Genomic DNA, 14,821 nt, shown 5'->3' on the forward strand with positions numbered 1-14,821 from the left:
AGAGCAGACAAAGCAGTCCCCTTTTACCCATTTTATATATTAGTATTCGTTATTTCATCTTAGATTTAGTTTGGAAAAAGGATTCTATTACTCTAAATGGTGGGTTGAAGGTGGGATAGGAAAAAAAAGCTTGAGAATAACTGAATAGCATATGACTTAGTTCTAGTGATCAGTCTAGTGCTAATCAAAGCAGAATAGCAGGTTTGTTCCCCACCAGAGAGGAAACGTTTCACAGCCACCACTGGCTGCCTTCTTCACCCTCAAAAATGCCACTGTCCCAAGGCCTGAGAAGAAGAGAGTAAAGGGCAAAAAAACAAGCTATTTAGCTTTAGGTAAACACCATTCAAGTAACCCTGACCATAACTGAAGGTAGATCTTTTTTTTTTTTTTTTTAATTTATTTATTTATTTATTTATTATTTTTGGCTGTGTTGGGTCTTCGTTTCTGTGCGAGGGCTTTCTCTAGTTGTGGCGAGCGGGGGCCACTCTTCATCGCGGTGCGCGGGCCTCTCACTGTCGCGGCCTCTCTTGTTGCGGAGCACAGGCTCCAGACACGCAGGCTCAGCAGTTGTGGCTCACGGGCCCAGCTGCTCCGCAGCATGTGGGACCTTCCCGGACCAGGGCTCGAACCCGCGTCCTCTGCATTGGCAGGCAGATTCTCAACCACTGCGCCACCAGGGAAGCCCGAAGGTAGATCTTTATGACACTTTACTCAAAGTCAAAAGAAACCAAATATCTAAAATAATCAGTGGGAAATATAGACAAAAAGGAATGTAAACAATGGAGAGATGATTTCCTGTTTTATTTATTTAGTATTTATTAAGCATCTACTTATGAGCCTCTAATCCAGCCAAGAAGCAGGATGAGCCCTGGTCTTTAATTTCTTAGGAGAGGGAAAAATGTGAATGTTTTCCTGGCTTGATAAGCAGTCTGGAAGCAGGTAGATCACTTAGAAGTGACTTGGGCTTACAATCTACTGGGACAGAGCAGATTCCCCACTAAAAATCTAGGAGATATTCCTTAACTATGCCCTTAGCTAAGTGCCATTAATTAAAGTTGAAAAAACCATAGTCTAGCAGCTTCCCACAAGGAAAAACTACTTCCTCCTTTTAAATATCTTCTGAATTGTCCTATCTTCCTGATATTCAATTTGTATGCTTCCCATAGTAACTAAATCACATGTTCAAAATATATCACAACATGTTACCTCATTAACCTTCACAGCAGCTTTGTGAGATGAGTCCTTTTTTGCTGATGCATAGACTTTGAAGGTGAGCAGGCTCAGGCTGGCCGGCCCCACAGACCTCTGAATTACCTGAAACACAGAAACAATCTTAAGCTTTCTCTCAATTCTACAAACTGAAGGTACATAACGTGGGCACATTTGCAACCTCAGCCACTCCTGCCCTGAGAGGCTTATTGAGCATTATGAGAAATGTATTCCCGAAGTTTTATGGAAGTCAGAAACTAAAAAACATGTTCTCGGGCTTCCCTGGTGGCGCAGTGGTTGAGAGTCTGCCTGCCAATGCAGGGGACACGGGTTCGAGCCCTGGTCTGGGAGGATCCCACATGCCGTGGAGCAACTAGGCCCGTGAGCCAGAACTACTGAGCCTGCACGTCTGGAGCCTGTGCTCCGCAACAAGAGAAGCCGCGACAGTGAGAGGCCCGCGCACCGCGATGAAGAGTGGCCCCCGTTTGCCGCAACTAGAGAAAGCCCTCGCACAGAAACGAAGACCCAACACAGCCAAAAATAAATAAATAAATTAATTAATTAAAAAAAAAAAGAAGAACCTCTGCTTAAACAAAACAAAAAACAAAAAAACAAAACAAAAAAAAAACATGTTCTCGTGGACTTAAAATTCCAGGTCACCTTTATCTTCATTTCCAAAACAGCAGTTCCTGAGTTTTCTACTTAGCCTTTCAAGGAAAATAAAAGATACACCTCCCCTACTCTCCCCAATAACAAGAGGGGAAGGAGTTTGTTTTTTTTTTTTTTTTTGGCTGCATTGGGTCTTCGTTGCCATGCACGGGGCTTTCACTAGTTGCAGCGAGTGGGGGTTACTCTTGGTTGTGGTGCGTGGGCTACCCATTGCGGTGGCTTCTCTTGTTGTGGAGCATGGGCTCTAGGCGTGCAGGCTTCAGTAGTTGTGGCACACAGGCTCAGTAGTTGTGGCTCTTGGGCTCTAGAGCGCAGGCTCAGCAGTTGTGGCATACGGGCTTAGGTGCTCCGCGGCATGTGGGATCTTCCCGGACCAAGGCTTGAACCTGTGTCCCCCGCATTAGCAGGCGGATTCTTTAACCACTGTGCCACCAGGGAAGCCCGGGAAGGAGTTTTTAATGATCTCACCTAGTGATTCATTGAACAGAGTGAAGATTCTTTCGATAATTCCAATAATCAAACTTTGAGCAGCTCTCCCTTTCCATTCCCACCCAGAACCGCTCTCCTCCAACCTCAGTTCCCAAACTCAGTCTCTTTCTGTGCCTTGCTCTCCCTGACTAGGTCACTCATGCCCATGGCTTCAACATGAAGCCAGTGACCCCTAGATATGCAGCTCCAGCCCAGAGCTCTCTCCTGAGTTCCCAACTCCCTTATCCTATTGCTTCTGGACATTTCCACTTGGATGGGACACAAGCTCCCTACACCAAGAACACCCAAAACCAACTCATCAGGATCCTGTCTGTGCCTCCAAGTCTATACTAGGCCTGACAGGTGAATGTGTGCTGTGGAATCTAGAAAGCTTTTTCAAAAGTGATACATTTTAAAAATTAATACACAGCACTTGACCATCTTGCATCTTTACCCCAGAAATGCCCCCTCTTCCTCTACTTCTTCTCTCAGGAATGGTGCCACCATCCAACTAGACAACCCAGTCGGAAACTCTGAGGTCATCTCCACTGCCCCCCACCCCGCCATCCTACTGGTCATTAAGTCCTGTTAATTCTGCCTATTAAATGAACTTAATTCACTCTCTCCTCTTTATCTTCTCCTGTACAATCTACCCTTGGGCCCTTGTTTCTTTCCTGGATTGTTTCAACAGCTTAATTCTAAATGTTCACCTGGCCCTCTGATGACTCAAACCACCACACTGCAAAAGAACGATCTTTCTGAACTGCAAACCCGAATATCTTCTATCCTTATTTGAGATCCTTTGGTATTCATTACCTAGGACTTTTATGTGAGCCAAACAAGGCCCATTTATGATCTGACCCCAACCACCTTCTTAACTTCATCTGTCACTCTGCCTTTTCCCACAAAACTTGAACTCCCTATATTTCTCCCATGCTGCTTCCCAGCCTCATGGGTTCACACATGCTGGTTCCTCTGCCTAGAATGTTCTATATTTGCTTTGCCTTTCTGTACAATTGCCTAAGAGCATGGAGACTTATTGCTTTTCTTTTCTTATTTATCCATTTATTTATGTCTATCAAGTTCTCCCTCCCAAACTGGAAGCCCTTTCAGGATGGGGCTGTGTTTTACCCTGTATTCTTCATGTCTATAACTGTGCCTAACACATAAGAAATGCTCAAGAACTGTTTAATGCCTGCATGAATGGACAGAAGAGAGGCAAAAAATAAATGACCGGTTGACTTGTTCTAACTACTTAGGCATGATTTGGCATCACGGAAATCATATTCCTGAGATCTGCAGTGCCCGTAATGTGAAAGACTATGCTACTCTGTAATACTCACAAAACATGTAATGCTAGATAAAACCTAAAAAGGTCTGTTGAAATGTATGCCTTGGGCTTCCCTGGTGGTGCAGTGGTTAAGAATCCACCTGCCAATGCAGGGCACACGGGTTCGAGCCCTGGTCCGGGAAGATCCCACATGCCACGGAGCAACTAAGCCCGTGTGCCACAACTACTGAGCCTGCGCTCTAGAGCCCGCGAGCCACAACTACTAAGCCCACGCACCACAACTACTGAAGCCTGCACGCCTAGAGCCCGTGCTCCGCGACAAGAGAAGCCACTGCAGTGAGAAGCCCGCGCACTGCAATGAAGAGTAGCCCCTGCTCGCCTCAACTAAAGAAAGCCTGCACGCAGCAACGAAGACCCAACGCAGCCAAAAAAAAAATGAATAAATAAAATAAAATAAAAATTTTTAAAAAAATGTATGCCTGAAGTTGCACACAAAAAAGGAAATACCCATATTTCAGAAGCAAATAAAGAGCTAGAAGCTATTTTTAAAAGGAGTGGTTATTACTTAAACTGGTTTAAAAATAATTAACACACCCTAAAGCATTAAGTGGAATACTTAAAAGATATTTATTTCCAGGCAATATTGCCACTAATTTTTTTTGCTTCCAGGATAAAGGTTAGTGAGCCACTGCTGACAGTCAGTGTGGTCCCTCCCTACTTCCCAGGAGAGGGCCTATTAGGCTGCTGGTATCTGCAGGTGCCAACTCACTGCTCTCTGCCTTCTGGGTTTGTCCACAACTTACTGACAACACTGCTTAACCTGGGGACTTTCCACTGAGCCAGCTGGCAGGCACCGCCCCAACTTTGTTTCAGATTCCCTTTCTTACCATCAATGGCTGGTGCCCCACCCCTTTTCCCACTTCCTCATCCAAGCATTTTGGGTTCATGTTGTCCCCTTTTTCATCCTCATTTGATATAATGCCTTGTGTTGACCTTTTAAAGTCTTTTCTTTTTTTTAATAAATTTACTTATTTATTTTTGGCTGCGTTGGGTCTTCGTTGCTGCATGCGAGAGCTCTCTAGTTGTCGCGAGCGGGGGCTACTCATCGTTGCGGTGCACGGGTTTCTCATTGCAGTAGCTTCTCTTGTTACGGAGCACGGGCTCTATGCGTATGAGCTTCAGTAGTTGTGGCTCGTAGGCTCCAGAGTGCAGGCTCAGTAGTTGTGATGCATGGGCTTAGTTGCTCCATTGCATGTGGGATCTTCCCGGACCAGGGCTTGAACCCGTGTCCCCTGCACTGGCAGGTGGATTCCTAACCACTGCGCCACCAGGGAAGTCCCCAGATACCTTTTCGAGTTAGTGTTTTTGTTTCCTTTTGATATATTCCCGGAAGTGGAATTGCTGGATCATATGGTAGGTCTATTTTTAATTTTTTTTGAAGAACCTCCATACTGTTTTCCATGGTAGCCGCACCAATTTACAATTCCATCAGCAGCGCACAAGGGTTCCCTTTTCTCCACATCCATGCCAGCATTCATCTCGTCTTTTTTTTTTTAACATATATATTTATTTACTTATTTTATTATTTATTTTTGGCTGTGTCGGGTCTCAGCTGCAGCATGCAGGATCTTCGTTGCGGCGCGCAGGCTCTTCGTTGTGGGGAGTAGGCTTCTCTCTAGTTGTGGCGTGCAGGTTTTCTCTCTCTAGTTGTGGCACTCAGGCTCCAGAGTGTGTGGGCTCTGTAGTTTGCAGCACACATGCACAGTAGTTGCGGCGCATGGGCTCAGTTGCCCCACAGCATGAGGGATCTTAGTTCTCTGACCAGGGATCGAACCCGCGTCCCCTGCATTGGAAGGCGGGTTCTTAACCACTGGACCACCAGGGAAGTCCCTCATCTCTTGTCTTTTTGATGATGGCCATTGTAACAGAGGTGAGGTGGTATCTCATGGTGGTTTTAATTTGCATTTTCCAAAAGACTTGTGATGTTGAGCATCTTTTCATGTACCTTCTGGCCTTTTGTATATCTTATTTGGAGAAATGTCTACTCAGGTCCTTTGCCCATTTTTTAATTGGGTTATTTGTTTGTTTGTTTTTTGCTATTGAGTTGTATGTGTTCTTTATATACTTTATTTTTTTTAATTTTATTTTTAAGGAATTCCTTTATTTTTATTATTTATTTATTTAGTTTTGGCCGTGTTGGGTCTTCGTTTCTGTGTGAGGGCTTTCTCCAGTTGCAGCGAGCAGGGGCCACTCTTCATCGCGGTGCGCGGGCCTCTCACTGTCGCGGCCTCTCTTGTTGCGGAGCACAAGCTCCAAACACGCAGGCTCAGTAGTTGTGGCTCACGGGCCTAGTTGCTCCACGGCATGTGGGATCTTCCCAGACCAGGGTTCGAACCCGTGTCCCCTGCATTAGCAGGCAGATTCTCAACCACTGCGCCACCAGGGAAGCCCTATACTTTAGATATTAACCCCTTATCAGATATATGGTGTGCAAATATTTTTTTTTCTGTTCTGTAGGTTTTTTCGCTTTGTTGATGGTTTCTTTTGCTGTGCAGAGGTTTTTCAGTTTGATGTAGTCTCACCTGTTTATTTTTTATTTTGCTGCTTGTACTTTAGGTGTCATTAATTTCTACTTTATTTTTCCCTCTTGTCCATTTTTCTAGTTTTAATATTATGCTAAGCCTGCCCTTTTATTGCCCAAGTTGTTTTCTTCATCTCCCTCTTCTCCTGTTAGTCACTCCCATTCCACAGCAAGAACTGTGGCCACAAGGGTGGTAGCACTCAAGAAAGGTCCCTCTTGCAGTTGCCCTTTCCATTTCCTGCAAGCTCTCAACAAACAAAACAAAACAAACAAAAAACAAACCTCATCCCCAGAGACTTGGGAGATACAGAGATTAACACTCCCCAGGGCCACAGTTCTCTCTGCAGAGGTTTACTTCAGGGTTTATCAATCTCAGCACTGTTGACATTTTGAGCTGGATCATCCTTTGTTGGGAGGCTGTCCTGTGCACTGTAGGAGGCTTAGCAGCATCCCTGGCCTCTACCCACTAGATGCCACTGCCAACCACTCCCAGCCATAAGTCAAAAATGTGTCTAGACATTGACAAAAGTCTCCTGGGGGGCATCCTCCCGCCTTGAGAAGCACCAATCTACATGAATAAATATTTTCTGATATCTCTCACCATCTAGATTTTTTTTTTTAAGATAAAACACAAGTCAAATTTATTGTTAGATTTGTCCACAGTCAGCAGTGGTGATCTTCTTGCTGGTCTTGCCATTCCTGGACCGAAAGCGCTCCATGGCTTCCACAATATTCATGCCCTCTTCCACCTTGCCAAAGACCACATGCTTGCCATCCAACCACTCAGTCTGGGCAGTGCAGATGAAAAACTGGGAACTGTTTGTGTTGAGGCCAGCATTTGCCATGGACAAGATGCCAGGACCCGTATGCTTCAGGAGGAAATTCTCATCATCAAATTTCTCCCCATAGATGGACTTGCCACCAGTGCCATTATGGCATGTGAAGTCACCACTCTGGCACATAAATCCTGGAATTATTCTGTGACAGCAGGAACCTTTATAACCAAAGCCTTTCTCCCCAGTGCTCAGAGCATGAAAGTTTTCTGCTGTCTTTGGAACTTTGTCTGCAAACAGCTCCAATCTGTTAACATAGCTTTATGGATTGGATGAGCAGTCACTTCTTGGTTTCCAGGTCCCTTACCTCGAAGGAGACACGGCCCAAGGGCTCACCGTCGATGGCGATGTCAAAGAACATGGAAGGGCCGACCATGGTTGGGCAGCATGGGAGGTTCCGGGGTGACGGCGTCTGCAAAGCAGCCACCATCTAGATTTTAAGATCTGTGGCCTTAAACCTAATACACAGTGATAGAAATCAGAATAGTCGATGCCTGGGAGGTGAAGCTTGCATGGGGTAGACTTACTAAGAAGGGGCACAAGGGAACTTTCTGCAGTGACAGAAATGATCTATATCTTCACTGGGTGTGAGTTACAGAAGGTGTATACACTTGTCAAAACTCAAATTGTTGCACGATCTGTACAACGTACAATCTGTGCATCTCACTGTATGTAAATTACATGTCAAAAAAAATCCACACAGACCTAAACCATGTCAAGTTTATGCCAAAATATGGGTGGGAACTGCAGGTCAAGGGTCATTCTTAGGAAGGAGTCAGCCATACACCTGACCATGGTAAGGATCTAGGTGGTACTGACCTGTGCAATGGAAACTCACAGGAAGAGCCTGGGTAAAAGATCCACAGGCAGACAAGCCTGACACTGATGCACTACCCAGCATCTTGGGCGGTTCACTTTCTTTTTTGGCATCAAAGAGGGCTCCTCATCACGAGAGACTACCCCATCCTGCCTTGACCAGATGTTATCACAAATGGGGATTCTCAATGCTGAGTCCCTACTGGGTGGCTATCATGATTTGTTAGAGCTCATATTGATTATACAGGCTAACCCATTCAACATCAGAATTTAAGAAGGAAAGTCTGTTAAAATAGGCAGAGATCACCCCAAGAAAGTGTGAGGGCAATAAAGGGGGCAAAGAATCTTCTTCTTCAACCTTTTGTCTACCCAAGGAAGAAAAAGAATATGAATCTGGAAGTTAGATCTCCTGAAGAAAGATTTAACCAACTGGGTCATAATCACTAAAGCTCTAGCTTTATCACCTTTTCTCCCATGGGTACTCCTGTTGAGTTGCCTTGTGAGACACGAACACAAAGGCTTTCTCTCTCCATGAGGGGTCCTGACCCATTATGGTACAACCAGAATGAAAATACCTCCTGGGAAGTGAGATCTCCCCTGGACCTCTTCTGATGAGGGGCTGGAACCTCTAGACTGTGTGTACCCATGGCCTGAGCACTCACTGTCCCAAGTGACAGTCCTTGAGAATCCTTGTTTGCCAGGCTCACTCTCCACCCAGGGCAGATGGCTTGGCTCAGAAACTGGGTACACATGCACCTTCCAAGAGCTGATTAAACATTCTCTACTTTGGATTAGATGAGTTTGGCTTGCTAGATCAAAGTCAAGCCCACTCTGTTAAGAGCTGTATGTTCAATGAGTGCTAAGCTACAGCTACAGACTAATTAGATCCAAAGGCTGCATTGCTTTACATCCAGCCTATCCTCTGGAGTGTGCCCTTCAGTCACTAGATGCCCCTCCTGGAATTCAGCTAGTTGAGGGTCTCAAATTAAGGACCCAACGTATTGGCTTGTTTGAGGTTTTAAATACAGCTGTAAGAGACCCACAGTCAATAGGGGAAACAGGTGAGTTGGTGACCCTGAGCTTTGCAAACCTCAGAGGGAGTGTCACTGAGTTCCCTGGCTCATGTGGTTAAACACTCTTTCTTTCTGTCTGATTATATTCCCCAGCAAGATATCTTATATACTCTGCTTATCAAGGTATATTCTCCATCTTAGACCTTTGGACTCTCTTTGCTCTCAACTTTTGTTGAGTCCTCAGAGTGCTTAATGGTCAACAGAAACTGAGCACCAGGATTGGCAGTTGGTTGGATGGGGCCCTAACAAGAAGTGTTGTAAAGGAGTAGGTCACCACTGTCTAAAAGGCTTTTGCTTCTTACTCTCTCCACTGGAGCTCATCAAGGACTGATGAGAACAAAACAAATCTGGCTAGGGAAGCAGGGTTATGTATGATATAACAATTAGAAGTGGTCAACTAGAATTTTATTTCAAAAACAAATATTTATTACATATCTATTCCACATCAGGTACCATGCTAAACAGGACACAACACTTAAGCAGACATGGTCCCTGCCCTTACAGAGTTTCCAGGAAGCTTATGAGTTTACTCAGAAAAACTCAGGTTACAACTTTAAAAAAAAAATGTTTTTTAAGACTGAGGCATAAGATTGAGTTTAGCCTTCAGCTCTAGCAGCAAGGGCAGATTCTTGTACACAGTTAACTAAGATATGAATCGGGTGAGGTTACACTCAGATCATAATGGGTACCCAGAAGGCTAAACTATCCTTGTTTTGCAAATAAAAGTGTACTGCCCAGAATTCTAGCTCCAGGACCACTTCCTGATTGTGTCCCAGTAAAACTGCTTCAAGGACAAATAAAACTCTCAAACTGAATAAGCCACCCTCAGAATTATTCAAGGATGCTCAGGAATGGTGGGGCTCAAAACCCTGACAATTTGCTTTCTCTGTCAACTTTATGGAAAACCCAGTATATAGTCTCTCTCATTATTAAGAAGGGTATGCTTTTGGGCTTCCCTGGTGGCGCAGTGGTTAAGAATCCGCCTGCCAATGCAGGGGACACCGGTTCGAGCCCTGGTCCGGGAAGATCCCACATGCCACGGAGCAACTAAGCCCGTGCGCCACAACTACTGAGCCTGCGCTCTAGAGCCCGCGAGTCACAACTACTGAAGCCCGCGTGCCTAGAGCCCGTGCTCCGCAACAAGAGAAGCCACTGCAATGAGAAGCCCGCACACCGCAAGGAAGAGTAGCCCCCGCTTGCCGCAACTAGAGAAAGCCCGTGTGCAGCAACGAAGACCCAACACAGCCAAAAATAAATAAACAACAAAAAAAAGGGTATACTTTTATTCCCCCACAATTACAGATCTATTATTTTATTAGACCTTCCACTAAAAATATATACCAGTTTCCTAACACAACATTTTAAATCAACTATACTTCAGTAAAATAAATTTAAAATATATACATACATACACCAGTTTCCTTTTCGATAAAACGTAAGCCTCACTTTCCAGGACTGTGTAACATAAAAAGTTTCAGAATCACCTGGGGAGTTTTTTAGAATCACAGATTCCATTGCCTTCCCCCAGAGTATCTGACTCAGTAAACCTAAGAGAGTCCCAAGAATCTATTCCCACAATCAACCAAGTTTAGAAAACCACTATTCTAAAAGCAGATGCTTGGGGAACAGTTATTCAACTTAAGTTTGTATAAACACTCAATCGTACTTACTTTTAAAAGCATTTGAAAGAATGAAATGAAAACTGTCCTAAACATAAAAAGAAACAGTGACTGGTCAACCAGTCTAGAGAAGTTATGGGATTTATTTACATTCAAGAAAATCTTTCCCATCTTAAACACAACACAAACAATACCCTCCACCCCTAATCCCCTTTCTAACTACCACCCTATTCTTCTATCTCCCTCCACTGACAAAATTATTTTTTAAAAAAAGACTGGTTAGAAGGCAGAATAATGGATATCCTTAGCAAGCTGGGGAGTGACTAGAAGGGCCCTGAAGGCTTCTCGAGTGCAAGATATACCAGTATGGTCAGTTTGCAAAAATTCCTTGTAATCTGTGCACCTTCCTGTATGTATGTTATATGTCAACACAAAGTTAGAAAGATAGATTCTGCCTCCTTTCTCTGCTTTATTCCCTCCTCCCCTCACTACTCAAGATATCTAAAACTGGCCTTCCCAAAGCCACCAATGGCCTCCCAGTAACTAAACTCCAATGGACATCTGGCACCTCAGTTGTACCCTGAAACTGGTGACCACTCCACCATCTTCAAACTCTCTCTTCCTTTGGTTTCCAAGTTTCTACTCTAGCTCCATTCTATAAGCTTTGTAGGGCACTCCTTCCATCTCTCTTTGGGCCTTCTCTTCCTCTGTCTGCCCATCTCTTCAAGGCTGACAAGTCAGAGTAGTACTTAACCAACCCTCTTCTCACTCCAGAGCAATTTCACTTAAATCTAACTCTTCAACTCCCACCCTATGCTATTGATACCCAAATCAGTATTCCCAGGCCTGGCCACTCCCTAAGGCTCCGGCTTCTGTGTCTAACTCCCCATGGACATCTTCACCAGGTTTCTCAATTGCTACCTCATAACGAATTCTCTTTCTCCAAAAACCTCTTTTTCTCTGGGTTTCCCTACCTCATTTAATAGCCTTACAAGCCACACAAAGGACAACATCAAAGCAACTCTTTAATGAAACAACGAAAATAGACTTCAAAGACAATAAAATGTAGTCGCTGCCTCCACAATCTAATAAAGCAGATAAACGAATAATTACACCACTTGTGATAAGTACATTACCAGAAAAAGGACAGGAGTAACACAGAAAAAGGAATAATGTACCACGACTGGAAATTCTAGGAAACAACTGTAGAGAGAAGGCAGAATCAACAAAGTTCATGCCTTTCTGCCTGCCTTCCTTCCTTTCTTTTTTAAGCAAAGTCACCCAACAGATTGATGTAAAGACTCAGCGTCACTAGGAACAGCCTCCGTAAAGAGCAGTAACAAAAGAAACAAAGGTTTGGAACGTGAGGATGATTTCTGACACACTACAATCTTTTCAGCTATACTCATAAGTAGCTACAATCTCTAGATGGAGCAAATATAGGCAACCATAAACCATGACTGCTACATATCAACATTCTCAATCCACAAGTTCCCTTTTAATATCAAGATCAGATGAGGTGGGACTTCCCTGGTGGCACAATGGTTAAGAATCCACCTGCCAATGCAGGGGACACGGGTTCGAGCCCTGGTCTGGGAAGATCACACATGCTGTGGAGCAACTAAGCCCGTGTGCCACAACTACTGAGACTGTGCTCTAGAGCCCGCGAGCCACAACTACTGGGCCCGCGTGCTACAACTACTGAAGCCCGAGCGCCTAGAGCCCGTGCTCTCCAACAAGAGAAGCCACCGCAATGAGAAGCCCGCGCACCGCAACGAAGAGTGGCCCCCACTCGCCACAACTAGAGAAAGCCCGTGCGCAGCAACGAAGACCCGATGTAGCCAAAAATAAATAAACAAAATAAAATTTTTAATTATGAAAAAATAAATAAAATAAAATTAGATATTCCTCTATTTACAGGAAATGAGACACAGTTATGTATTTTTTCCCTAACTGTTACACTGCTTCTTTGATCTTCAATCAATCTTTTCTGCAAAAATTTCCATCTGAAAGCATTTTTCATTTAAAAACAAAATGCTTTTAATCTGATTCTTTTCCGTTGTTTAAGAGGTAAAAATGTGATAGGGATTTTTAAAGGTCTATGAAAAGTGACAATACTTTTGAGGTTATTCTTGTTCTAAAAAAAGAACATAAAACAAAAAATAAATTATGTAAAAGAATTTAGGGTAAAACAAAATGATGAAAACAATCAACAATTTTGCCCACATCAGGCTGCATTGCTGTCCTTAGTAATGTGTCATAAACTGAATTAATAAAGAGAAACTAAATGAGTCCATAACCTCCAAAGATCAAAAGAATATGCCTCCCCCCACAGTGAGCATTCAGTACAGTTCCTACATTTTATACAGCAATCCTTTCTAATCTGGAGGGCCATATACCAAACTGGCAACAGAGGCTTTCTCTGAGAAGAGAATTAGAGGGAAGCAGATGATGGGAACCATATAATTACCATTAACTGTACTGTTTGACTTTTTACAAGTTATTTCAGCATTACTTATACAATTTTTAAAATAGGTATTTTCTCACCTCATACCCCTCAGGATGGCCACTATCAAAAAAACAGAAAATAACAAGTGTTGGAGAAGATATAGAGAAACTGGAACCCTTGTGCACTGTTGGTGGTATTATAAAATGGTGCAATCACTAAGGAAAACAATATGTAGGTTCTGCAAAAAATTAAAAATAGAATTACCATATGATTCAGCAACTCCCCTTTTGGGTATACATCCAAAAGAATTGAAAACAGGGTCTCAAGGATGTACCTGCACACCCACGTTCATAGCAGCATTATTCACAACAGCCAAAAGGTGAAAAGTCACCCAAGTGCCCATGGACAGATGCATGGATAAATAAAATGTATATACATATAATGAAATATTATATAGAACCTCGAGGATATTATGTTAAGAGAAATAAGTCAGTCACAAAAGACAAATACTGTATGATTTCATCTATATGAAATGTCTAAAGTAGTCAAGTTCATAGAAACAGAAAGTAGACTGGTGGTTACCAGAAGCTGTGGGGGAGGAGAAAATGGGGAGTTTTTGTTTAATGGGTACAGAGTTTCAGTTTGGCAACAAGAAAAAGTTCTGGAGACCTTTTCCACAACAATGTGAATATATGTAACAGAACTGAACTGTACACTTAAAAATGGTTAAGATGGTAAATTTTATGTTATGTGGGTTTTATCAGCATAATTAAAAACTATGGAACTTAAAAAAAATGCAACCAGAAAAAAAATAAATAAACAGTATGCCTCCTCCTCCTCAAAAATAAGTATTTTCTCTCCAAAGCAGTAACCTTGATGGATCATATCAGAACTCACTGTAACTATTTATATAACAAATTAATAAAGGAAATTTACTTTTTTTTTTTGGAAATTTACTTTTAATATGTGATCATACAGCTTCCATTTCTAAATACCTTCACATCAAATTTTAAGCCTATAAGAAAATCAGTCTCAATATATTTGAAATAAAAGCAGATTAGAAAATGAAATAAATTAGATTGTTTTAAAAAGAGGGGGGAGGATTTGTGAGGTTTTTGAAAATGTTAGACTGAGGAGGTCTATTTAAGTATGCCCAGAAATGAGTCTGAAAACGATGTTAACAATGGTTATCTACAGGTGGTAGGATTAAGGGTGATTCTTCAGTATTAACTGAATTTCCTGAAGTTTTTGCAATGAATATTAATTTGTTTTGTAACATGCAAGAAACAAAAATAGCTGGCTCCTGAGGATATTCTAAAGAATCTGTCAGAGAGTATGACCATAACTCCAAGTGAAAAGAGACAAAGTGTTTTGATCAGGGATGATATTTCTGGAACAAATACATTGATCAGTGACGGCGTGTTTGGAAGAGATGTATTGACAAGATAATTAAATCTGTCCTCTCAATAACGACTGTTTTGACAGGCACTCATTTGGATGTATAAATCTGGGAGCACTTACACTTCAACAACAACAAGACAAACCACAATCATTTCAATCTGTTTCATAGTGAATGGATTATGAAGCCAATATTTTAAGAGTTCAGACTTTAACCAACAAAAAGAAAAACTGTCTTCCAACTATGACAAACATAGAACTATCTTATGATAAACTTTCAATTCTGTAATTCTGTACTGGGGTAACTGATATTTTCTAGTTCTTCCTCATCCACTATAAACACGCTGTGGTCTAAAGAGATAAGCGAAGAAAAAAAACCAAGTGAAGAAAAAAAAACCAAGGCTGTTTTCAAGAT

At 42.6% G+C, this 14,821-nt stretch overlaps 1 protein-coding gene across 10 annotated transcripts in view; it reads right to left on the reverse strand.

Moving 5' to 3' along the window:
- The window catches only part of APOO (apolipoprotein O), a 64,327-nt gene that overhangs the window by 40,850 nt on the left and 8,656 nt on the right, over positions 1–14,821 (reverse strand). For 6 of the 10 annotated variants that reach the window (XM_082447288.1, XM_082447291.1, XM_082447297.1 and 3 more), the window contains exons 2-3: positions 7,359–7,509; positions 1,207–1,314 (exon numbers count right to left, since the gene is read on the reverse strand). In XM_082447288.1, the coding sequence (XP_082303414.1) occupies positions 1,207–1,314; positions 7,359–7,481 (231 nt within the window). In that variant the 5' untranslated portion in view covers positions 7,482–7,509. The remainder of the gene's footprint in view (positions 1–1,206; positions 1,315–7,358; positions 7,510–14,821) is intronic. The other 4 variants (XM_082447293.1, XM_082447295.1, XM_082447289.1 and 1 more) reach the window with 2 other exon arrangements.

Source organism: Balaenoptera physalus, assembly GCF_965194825.1.
Source record: "Balaenoptera physalus genome assembly, chromosome: X".
Taxonomy (NCBI): Eukaryota; Metazoa; Chordata; class Mammalia; order Artiodactyla; family Balaenopteridae; genus Balaenoptera; species Balaenoptera physalus.